Source organism: Ipomoea nil, unplaced genomic scaffold, assembly GCF_001879475.1.
Source record: "Ipomoea nil cultivar Tokyo-kokei standard unplaced genomic scaffold, Asagao_1.1 scaffold0415, whole genome shotgun sequence".
Taxonomy (NCBI): domain Eukaryota; kingdom Viridiplantae; phylum Streptophyta; class Magnoliopsida; order Solanales; family Convolvulaceae; genus Ipomoea; species Ipomoea nil.
This window is the reverse complement of record NW_017616843.1, coordinates 3,488,450-3,500,218: the sequence shown is the minus strand read 5'-3', so window position 1 is coordinate 3,500,218 and position 11,769 is coordinate 3,488,450. Positions and strand designations below refer to the sequence as shown.

General features: G+C 31.5%; 1 protein-coding gene across 5 annotated transcripts; it reads left to right on the top strand.

Moving 5' to 3' along the window:
- Nucleotides 1-555: 555 nt before the first annotated feature.
- On the top strand, nt 556-8,137 carry LOC109172354 (probable disease resistance protein At1g12290). 5 transcript variants are annotated; one of them, XM_019321543.1, is made up of 4 exons: nt 556-662; nt 2,597-2,630; nt 3,418-3,482; nt 5,314-8,137. In XM_019321543.1, exons 3-4 carry the CDS (start codon nt 3,434-3,436, stop codon nt 7,689-7,691), a joined length of 2,427 nt encoding a protein of 808 aa, XP_019177088.1. In that variant the 5' UTR covers nt 556-662; nt 2,597-2,630; nt 3,418-3,433; the 3' UTR covers nt 7,692-8,137. The 5 variants fall into 5 exon arrangements, with proteins under 5 accessions (XP_019177088.1, XP_019177090.1, XP_019177089.1 ...); XM_019321544.1 differs by lacking the exons at nt 556-662; nt 2,597-2,630 and adding an exon at nt 3,026-3,225; XM_019321542.1 differs by lacking the exons at nt 556-662; nt 2,597-2,630 and adding an exon at nt 3,026-3,225 and having other exon boundaries at nt 3,366-3,482.
- The last annotated feature ends 3,632 nt before the right edge of the window (nt 8,138-11,769 follow it).

Genomic DNA, 11,769 nt, shown 5'->3' with positions numbered 1-11,769 from the left:
TAATTTCCATCTTATATATATCTCATTTAATTAAATTTATTTTTTATTGGATTTTTAATTTCCATCTTAAGACTACCAATAGGCAATTAGTCAACACAACAACCATGTTAGGTGTAAATTTTAATGCTCAGTTGGTTATAGCACAAAGTATTAGAACAACCTCATTTTTTTTTGGTAGGAATTAGAAAAACCTCATTAGTATGCATTTACTTGATTTTTTTCGAATCAATGTAGGAGAGAGATGGATCGGAAAGAGAAAAGAAGAAAAAGGATAACAAATAAAAAAGATGTTACCAGGACTATGTGGTCTAATGGTACTTGACTTCCATTTTCATTTAGAAGATTATGAGTTCAAGACTCAGTGGAGACGTTATTGATTCTTTGTGTTTCAGTAGACAGATACTACAATGTAATAGAGAAAAAAAAAAAAAAAAAAGATGTTTCCTTGAAATTTCATGACTCCTTCCATTCAATTTCCTTCTCCTCTTCTTCCATTGAATTTCTCTCCTGACTTTGGTGACTCTCTCTCTCTGTTCTCTATCTGCATCTAGGCTACTCTCCTGACTTTGGTGACTCTCTCTCTCTCTGTTCTCTATCTGCATCTAGGCTACTGCTAACTGAATTCTAGTTTCAAAACACAAACCATAGTTGCTGTGCTGCAGGTATGCATATATTCTCTTGACTAAATAGATGAATTTTTTTATATTTCCTCTGCAGCAAATGTTTGTTCGATCTGAAGCATTAACTTTCGAAAAATTCTTGATTTTCATTCAATAAAAAATTTATATATATACCTGCTCAAAAAACATTGGAATTTGCTGACTGTGACTCACACCTATTTAGTATAAATAATTTCAAATTTAAAATATATATGCTAAATTTTAAAACTTTTTATTCTTAATTATACATAAGTTAACGAGTAAAAGACATTTTTAGTCCTAAATTTATAGTGGCTTGGACAATTTTAGTCCTTTATAAAAAAAATTTGCCATTTTATGGACGGAGTTATTGTGGCGAGGACATTTTTGGTCCTCCGTCTATATTTCTGTTAGATAACCATCTGAGAGAGGGGTAATTACGTCAATTTAGGCTATCCCCTTCTATCTATTATATCTATGTGTGTTTTGTTTTCTTCTCGGTCATAATTCGAAGGAGTTGGAGAGTCCAAGTTGCAGTTGTACGAAGAAATTGCCGGAGAATCGAAGCCGCCAAACAGGTTACTAATCAAATAGATAGAAGGAAAATCGAAGCCGCCAAACACACATTGATATAATATATAGAAGGAGATAGCCTAAATTGACGTAATTGCCCCTCTCTCATACGGTTATCTAACAGAAATATAGACGGAGGACCAAAAATGTCCTCGAAATATAGACGGAGGACCAAATATGTCCTCGCCACAATAACTCTGTCCATAAAATGGCAAATTTTTTTTTATAAAGGACTAAAATTGTCCAAGCCACTATAAGTCTAGGACCAAAAATGTCTTTTACTCTAAATTAACAAAAAAAAAGAGTTAATATGCTCTCTCTAGCTCTTTCTTCTAAGGGTCCGTTTGGAAAGTAGGAAAATGACTTTTGGAAAATGAGTCATTTTCCGAAAAATATTTTTCTTCCCAGTGTTTGGTTGCATTCTGGAAAAATATTTTTGTGTGTTTGGTTCATTTTCTGTAAAATGAGTAGAATTGTATAATTAAATATTTTAATTATTTTATTTAGAGTATTACAACATGTATAATAATATAATAATAAAATAAAAAATAACTAATAATATATCAAAAATATTATGGTGGTATGGTATAGTGGTGGTAATGTGGTGGTGGTGGTGGTGGTGGTGTAGTGGTAGTGGTGTTATTTGTTATATAATAATAATAATAATAATAATAATAATAACTGGTGGTGGTGGTGGCGGCGGCGACGGTGGTTGCTGTGGTATTGTGGTGGTGGTAGCGGGGGCGATGGTTGTGGTGGTATGGTCGTGGGGGTGGCGGCGGTGGTGGTAGTTGTGGTGGTGTGATGGCGGTGGTATGGTGGTTGCGGTGGTATGGTGGTGGTGGTGGCGACGGTGGTTGCGGTGGTAGCGGCGACGGTGGTAGTGGTGGTTGCGGTGGTATGGTGTTGATGGTGGTGGTGGTGGTGTTGATGATGTTGGTGGTGGTGGTGTGGTGGCGATGGTTGTGGTGGTATAGTGGTGGTGGCGGCGGCAGTAGTGGTGGTGATGGTAATAGTGAGGTGGTGGTGGTATGGTGTTGATGATGGTGGTGGTATGGTGTTGATGATGTTGGTGGTGGTGTGATGTTGGTGTAAAAGTTGGAAAATGACTTCCCCAAAACAAGTCTATTTTTCAAAGTCAACGGAAAATGATTTTCGTTGACTTAATTTTCCAGACACATCCAAACAATGGAAACTTGAAAAATGATTTCCAGAACTCATTTTCCAGGTTTCCAAACACACCCTAAATTTATTTGGTAAAATTATTTTTATTGAGTTTTAATTAATTCTTGCACAATCTATATCTTCTTCTTCTAAATTTATTTGTTAAAATCATTTTTATTGAGTTTTAATTAATTCTTACATAATTTATATTTATTTTTCAGATTACTTTTAACTATTCGATCTGGACTCATAAAGGTATGCATAATTGTTATATTCTTCTTAATTATATTTGCTTAGGTGTTTGTAGACATCAGTAAAACTCCTACGCCTATTGAAAATGAATACATCCAGCCCAGTTGCCTTTTTAGGTTTTCTGTACCAAAAAGGTCAATCAGCATCATACTCTATTTTTAAACTTTATTTTACAAAATATTTAAAACTACGTTATTTGAGTATTGAAGATACACCATTTTGTATATTATTAAATAATGTATATTTAGTACATCTTTATTATATTAAATTTTTTTTTTTTTAAATTTATGGATCACAACAAAATTTCTTGACGTAGACAAGTCTCGGTCATCCAACTAGATATGTGGCATAGGATTCGATCTTATAGTAATTTCTTTAGTACAGTAATTGACTTGGAAACATTCTTGACCCACTGGTAGAGTGGTAGGTACCATCCATACACATAATTTGTTTGTCAAAAGAAAAAATGCCATTATTATTTCTCATTGTGCACATATAAGACAATAGAAATTGTACAGTACCTACAGAAACAGCAAATAAGTACTCTAGCTTGGGGGTTTCTTTGAAGTTTCTTTGTTCCTTTCAATGAATTTCTCAGGTCACTTTTTTTTTTTTTTTTTTTTTTTTTTTTTTTTTTTTTTTTTTTTTTTTTTTTTGAAGAGCCCTGGTGACTTTGTTGTTAATTAATTTATTTTAAGCTAAGAAAATTTTAAGTATATCTCTCTCTCTGTGTGTTAGGTTTTTGGTCTCTTCATTGCTGTTAAGCTACCGTTAAGTTAAATCCTTTCAGTTTCTAAAGGCAAATTATGGCTGTTGCGCTGCGGGCCGGTATAGATCTATTCTGGACTCTTAAAGGTATGTAGACAATCATGTTGCATCATACTTATTAATTTATTTTATTTTAGAAGGCCAGTGAGTATTTGTATATTTGTATGCATTTTATTTTGAATATGAATTGAACATTTTAGTTATTTAAATGATATTCTTTTTCAATTCCATGATCTAACCAAACATAAAAATATGATTCCTTATATAATCTCATGTTTATTACCATTTCCGTTTTTCTTGGATTTATAATCTATTTCTTTTTATTTTTATTCTTTTGAACCAAACATCACATTATATTTTTCAAAGTCAACGGAAAATGATTTTCGTTGACTTGATTTTCCAGACACATCCAAACAATGGAAACTTGAAAAATGATTTCCAGAACTCATTTTCCAGGTTTCCAAACACACCCTAAATTTATTTGGTAAAATTATTTTTATTGAGTTTTAATTAATTCTTACATAATTTATATTTATTTTTCAGATTACTTTTAACTATTCGATCTGGACTCATAAAGGTATGCATAATTGTTATATTCTTCTTAATTATATTTGCTTAGGTGTACTTTCAAAAAAAAATATTTGCTTAGGTGTTTGTAGACATCAGTAAAACTCCTACGCCTATTGAAAATGAATACATCCAGCCCAGTTGCATTTTTAGGTTTTCTATACCAAAAAGGTCAATCAGCATCATACTCTATTTTTAAACTTTATTTTACAAAATGTTTAAAACTACGTTATTTAAGTATTGAAAGTACACTATTTTGTATATTATCAAATAATGTATATTCAGTACATCTTTATTATATTAAAAATATTTTTTTTTATTTATGGATCACAACAAAATTTCTTGACGTAGACAAGTCTTGGTCATCCAACTAGATATGTGGCATTGGATTCGATCTTATCCTAATTTCTTTAGTACAATAATTCACTGGTAGGTACCATCCATACACATAATTTGTCAAAAGAAACAATGCCATTATTATTTCTCATTGTGCACATATAAGACAATAGAAATTGTACAGTACCTACAGAAACAGCAAATAACTCTAGCTTGGGGGTTTCTTTGAAGTTTCTTTGTTCCTTCCAATGAATTTCTCAGGTGACCATTTTTTTTTTTTGAAGAGCTCTGGTGACTTTGTTGTTAATTAATTTATTTCAAGCTAAGAAAATTTTAAGTATATCCCTCTCTGTGTGTTAGGTTTTTGGCTTCTTCATTGCTGTTAAGCTACCGTTAAGTTAAATCCTTCCAGTTTCTAAAGGCAAATTATGGCTGTTGCACTGCGGGCCGGTATAGATCTATTCTGGTCTCTTAAAGGTATGTAGATGATCATGTTGCATCATAATTATTATTTTATTTTATTTTAGAAGGCCAGTGAGTATTTGTATATTTGTATGCATTTTATTTTGAATATGAATTGAACATTTTAGTTATTTAAATGATATTCTTTTTCTATTCCATGATCTAACCAAACACAAAAATATGATTCCTTATATAATCTCATGTTTATTACCCTTTTATTCCTATTTTATTCCTTTGTTATTCCATTCTTGTTGGAATTACATTCTATTCCTTTTCATTTTATTCTTTTGAACCAAACGTCACGTTATGAGTTAATACCTCCGATGGTCCTCCGAGTATTAGCGATTTACCAGCTGTGGTCATCCGACTTTTTGTGTTTTAATATTTCTCAGTTTCCTACTAATTTAACATATATATTTCAGGCTTCTAGCTGTTAAATTTCCAGTTTTCAATTAGGCATGCAAAATAGTGGTCTGTTATCCAATTTAACTCTTCAGTGCTTTCTTGTTTGTTCAAATTACTCATTTTGTTGGCCATTGCTTTTTCTTGGTAGACGCAATGGAGCAGATACTCTCATTACGTAGTAAATTTGAAGGATATATGGATTTTGATGAAAATCTGGAAACTCTAAAAGCTGAAGTAGATCAACTTCATATGGAGGCGAATGACATGGAAGCAAAGTTGAAGAACTTAGAAAGAGGAGGGCAAAGGAAGAGGAAACAAGGAGTCGAGGGTTGGCTTCAGCAAGTAAATAAGTTGGAAACAAACTTTGAAACATTCAAGGAAAGCATACAAGGTGCGGGATTCATAATGAAGAATGCTCGGAAGTTAATAAAAGCACAAGAACTCGAAGGGATGACAGAAAGAGTTAAAAAGCTTAGAGAAGAGGGCAGAAGTAATACTGTTGAACCTACACTGGATGTGAGTACATCATATGAACTCAATGTTGATCAGTTATTTGGGACAGCATCTAAAATTAATTTAGTAGAAATATATAGATGGGTAGAGGATGCAAATGTGACTAGTATCGGGGTGTATGGAATGGGAGGTGTTGGAAAGACAACTTTGGCACAACATCTATATAACAAAATCTGCAAAGAAAACCCTCGTGCTAATGTTTACTGGGTTACAGTTTCTCAAGATTTTAACATCAGAAAATTACAAGATAACATTGCGAGAAGTGCTGGTATTGGATTTTCGGATGTGGACAATGAAGTGCAAAGAGCTGCTATTTTATGCAGTCATCTAGGGAGGAATAATGTTGTACTCATATTGGATGATGTGTGGGACAAAATTGACTTGGTGAAATTGGGTGTCCCTCATAAGGATAAGGGTTGCAAGCTCATTTTAACAACTCGATTACAAGATGTGTGCCATTGGATTGGATGCGACAAGCTGTTCAAAGTTGATGTTTTTAATGAGGAGGGAGCTTGGAATTTGTTCAAGGAGGTTTTAGTACAAGATAAGGATATTGTGCTCACTGATGCTATTGAAAAACATGCCAAAGAATTGGCCAAAAAGTGTGGCGGCTTACCATTGGCACTCAAAACTTTAGCTGCAAGCATGCGAGGGGTGAATGATAACCACAGTTGGAGGAATGCCATTAAGAATTTCCGAAATGGTTGTCCTCAAATGGGAGATCAGCTGGAAAAAGGTGTGTTTGATATACTCCAATTTAGCTACAACAAATTGGATCGTGAAAAGTGGAAAAAGTGTTTCCTTTATTGTTGTTTGTATCCTGAAGATGATAAGATTCCGAAGGATGAAATAATAATAAAGTTGATTGCAGAAGGATTATGTGAAGATAGAGATGAAGGTCATTCCATATTGAATCATCTAGAAAAGGTTTTCTTATTGGAAGGGGGGGAATGGTATAACGGAATAGGGTATGTTAAGATGCATGATTTAATGAGAGAAATGGCTTTAAGGATCTCAAAGTTCATGGTTAAATCTAATCTCACTGAAATTCCGGAGGAGAAACATTGGATCGCTGAATTGGAGAGAGTTTCTTTTATGAGAAGTGAAATAAAAGAAATTCCAGATGACTTTTCCCCCAGATGCCCTAGCCTTTCAACCTTGATTTTGCAAAGGCCTTATTACATGGATTCCTTGCAGCTTCAAAGAATCCCAGAATCTTTCTTGTTGTACATGAGGACACAGCTTCGTGTCCTAGATTTAAGTTATAACAAAGGGCTGGAGTGTCTTCCCAATTCTATCTCAGATTTGGAGAATCTTTATGGATTATATCTTAAAGGTTGTGAAAGGATTAGTTGTTTGCCAGGAATGAAGAAGCTGAAGAAATTGATGGTGTTAAATATTGATGGTTGTGAAGGAATTAGGGAATTGCCTCAAGACATGGGATGTTTAGTGAATCTCCAATATCTATATATGAGGCACACAAGCAAATACTTGGAGATTCCGAAAGGGGTAATAGCAAATCTAAGAAATCTTAGATGCCTCCATTTGCACTATTGTCCGAGCTTGCAGAGTGAGGAAGTTAATTGTTTGACACATCTTCAAGAATTTACAAACATCTATGATGATTTGCACAGCTTCAACAACACTACATTGGTTAAAAAACTTGAGCAACTTAAATGCTACCACATATCTGTAGGCTGCTGTGATACAGAGCCAGAAAGTGAAGAGAGGAGTGTTTATTTCAATAAAATCAATTTTGAAGGGAAAAGAGGTCAAGAAGTTAAAGTATTGCTTCCTGCAAACATTTGTCGTTTACGAATTAAGGAATGTGACGGGTTAGATGGGTGCATATTAGACCATTTCCAATCAATGAGCAATAATCTGAGAGAACTACGTGTATATAATTCCTTCGAAGCAGAGTGGATTTGGGATAGCGAACAAATAATAGAAAATGCAGCCACCCCATTTAAGTGTCCTGAGAAGTTGCATCTCCAAAAGCTGCGCAAAGATTAGTAAGTTTGTTTAAGGGAGAAGATGTAATTATTCTTCCAGATTGCACCTTCTCATCCCTTAAACATCTGTATATATGGTATTGTGATAGTATGAAGAAGTTGTTGTCACAGGCGTTATTGCAAAATCTCCAAAATCTTGAGATACTTGAGGCAGTATGGTGTGAGAACCTAGAAGTGGTAATAGGAGTTGGGGATGAAGAAGGCAGCAGTAATACCCGACCGTCATCATCCTCAAATATATCATGTCTACCCAAGCTTAAACACTTAGGACTAGAGGTGCTGCCAAAATTGAAAAGCATATGCAATGGTAGAGAAATGGTTTGCCCTTCCATTGAAGAAATAAGCATTTTCCGTTGTCAAAATATTAAGAGGATGCCTTCATTTCTTCCTATTGATGAAGCTAGTAAACAACCATACCTTCCTTCATCCTTTCAAAAGATCAACTTACGTAAAAGTGAGAAAGAATGGTGGGAATCATTGGAGTGGCACAATCCAAATGAAAAAGACATCCTGGAATCTCACATCGAATGGTAATTTCTTATTTATCTTTGCTCTATAAAACAATATATATTTCACTAAATATTTAATTTAGTGCATTTCTTATCAATTTCTTGCAAATGAGTATGCATCTATAAAACGAAATGAATATGTATAAAAGTACTATACTAAATATTAAATTTATCATCAATCGACAACAATAGAGCCACATAATTTGTTTTTAAAAATCAGAGTAGCTAATCATTCAATCCTGCAACAATAACTTGTCATCAATTTTTTCATTTATACTAAATTAGATGTTAAAAGTAAATAAATGATTATTGGGTCAAGAGAAGATCAAAACTAAAAGATGACAATGATTATTGTTATGATTTAAATAGTTTTATTTATGGGATTTTGTTTTACAACTTCTCATTTTTAAGTAAATAAATATGTATACAATAAAAACCACATTTAATAAAAATGTAGAAAATTTTATTATATTACATCTTTTTTTAAGAAATTATATTACATCTTTTCTTAATTAAGTTAGCAAATACTCAGTTCTTCCAATTTAATTATTTATCTTACTTTTCTTTTTATTTTATCTAAAATAATGTATATTTTTAAAATTTAAACACTTCTAACCTTTTGCTTTTAAAAAAAAATAAAAAATTTTATCCTTTGTTCCTTTTAACTTTTAAGGTGGTTCTAACTCACTACTTTTTAAAAAGGTAAATTTCAAAATAATATTAGTGACTTATTTATTTTTTAGAAAATGATATTTCACTTGGTTCTTTATATATAGAGAGCACCATTTGAACTCAATTTTCTCTGTAAAATAATAATATATTGAATAACATAATCATAAAATGAAAGATAAAATATAGTTTACTTAAAATGATAAACATGTCAACTTTTAATTTCTTTATATGGATTGTTTGAGTTAATCTTCTAAGCATTTCTTCTATATTCAAAAGAATGTATAATATTCTTAAGCTTACATTCCCATGTTTAGTTCATGTTATCTTACTTTCCCAAGGGAATGTAACATTACCAAAAGAATGCAACATACCTTCCACATAGGATTTTGAAAGGATTGTGATTACCTTACATTTCTTAGGTTATCCAAGATTACCGTGCATATTTAAACATTGTTTCCCTTTTAATTCTAATTATTATAAAATATATATTTTATGTGAACTTATTATATGCATCATTTTTAATTATTTTTGTAATTATCTATTTTATTTTATTTTTATTACGTCATATTAACTTATAAAATAATTTTGTTTCACAAGTTATGTTAGTTAAATATTTTCAAATCATGTAATTATATATAATACCATTATCTTATCTATTTATTTTAATTTTAAAGTGTATTGAAATACATGAAAATATATTAACGATATTAAAGTAAAAATAATAATTATAACATAAAAGATAACCCCCACACCAAGTAAAAATAATAATTATTACCTACCTCAATTTTAACCAAGCACATTAATCTAACATACCCAGTAATTTAACATTCCAGCAATCTAAAATTCTCTAAGGTAATATAAGATTCGGTGACAATTACATTGGGTCTTGTTAATTGCAATCCGCGACTTTGAAAACTATTAATTTAGTATCTTTTAACTATTCAATTTTTATCACTCTAACTAAATTGAGGACCAAATGTCACCCAAAAAAAATAATTATTCAATTAATATTTAATGTAAGGGGTAAGATCGTCTTTCTATATTCCGGAGGAACCTTCTTCCCTCTTCCCGCCATTGTTGTCTAATTTCTTACACTTTCTGATAGAAGATCTACTGTATCTTTAACACTTCCTGATAGAAGATCAACGATGGCTAGGATTTGAATGCAATCAAGGACAGGTGGCTTTACAGATACGCTTTAGGATACGCTCATTTGTCAAATTCAGAATTATTATGTAAATTCCATTTCATCATAGAATAGAATAGATATGTTCTTTGATTAAGAAATCCCATCCCAATTAGAAAGACAGTGGAATTAGAAAACGATGGCAGGGAGAGGGAAGAAGGGTCCTCCGATCCGGGACATAGAAAGACAATTTTGTCCCTTACATTAAACATTAATTGGTTAATTAAATTTTTTCAGTGACATTTGGCCAGTAGGAATGATCAAAATTGATAAAAATTAAATAGTTAATGTACTAATTAACAGTTTTGAAAGTCGTAAATTGCAATTAACAAGATCCAACAATCACAGTACCAAAATTGTAATTTATTCAAAAGTTAAATTGCATTTATACTATTACAAACATACAAACTTTTTACTTTTTCGAAGCTCCATTTTTCTTAATTTAATAGATACACACTTTGAGAATCAATTTGGAAACCTCTTACTTTGAAGAACTTGAGTTTACTTTGACCAAATCCAAATTAAAAGTGAACCTCACTCAAAATAACTAATAGGTTGTACAAATTAATTTAATTACCCATGATTATTAGATTTAGCAATTATATTTTGTAAGAAATTTTTTTCTTTTTGTGCATGCATATATAGGTCGCTTTTCCATTACCTAACCTTTCCACCTGCTACCAATTTAGACATTTTTGCAATGGTCAAGACACTAGTTATAATTAATTTCTCAAAATTGGTCTACACCTTAATTATTTCTTAGAATTGGTCTATGCAAAAAGATTTTACTTATATTATCTTTGAAGTTGTTTGAAGTATATACACTTGCTCTTTAAAACTGTAATTAATTCTCAAGTGTATACTATAATAATACTCTGACGTGTATATACATCATCCGACAAAAGTTATAATTAATTTCCCATTTTTTTTATTACAAGAATATAAGATAACACAACTTGTATATGATAACCAATTGATTTCATTTTTGCTCGTGGAATTGGAGTTTCCTTGAAGTTTGTCTTAGCTTGCCACATTGTCTTAGTATGGCAAATATGAAGTTAAACAAGTCTTGGTTTTCCTCTACAACAATTGTTTTGTTCTTTGTTTTCATTCAATAAAAATAAATTGAAGTAAAACATGGCAACAACAATTGCAATTGCAATTCAATCACTCAATTGAATTGAACTTGCCCCAATATCATGGATAAGGATCTGTGTTTATCTGTAGCATTTAAAGCCTTTGTTTTTTTTTTTAGTACTACAAACTCTGTTACAAGTGTAGTATCTGTTCATAACAATTTTCTCAACCTACTAAAGTACAAAGAGCACAAAATAGTCAATATTCTCAACCTATATATTAAAACACAAAAAAGCAAGAAAGAGTCAATACTAATCCCAGTGAACCTATGATCTCTTATTTAGAAAAGTCACTTTATGCCACTAGACCACAAGGTCATTGGCATTTAAAACATTAATTATTTGTACAAATATCGCCAACAAATAAATTCATATCCAGTACATATGGCTTTCTTGTGAGTTTTGATACACTCACAATATTTTATGCGTTATAACATTATATTATACTATAATATATTTGAAATAATTTTTAAATTTATAGATGACCTATTTTTCTTTTTACTAGATGTTCTAGTCGTGCCAATTTGTTGACCAATCAAAACTTGTTAATACTAAATACTAACATATTATTTGTGT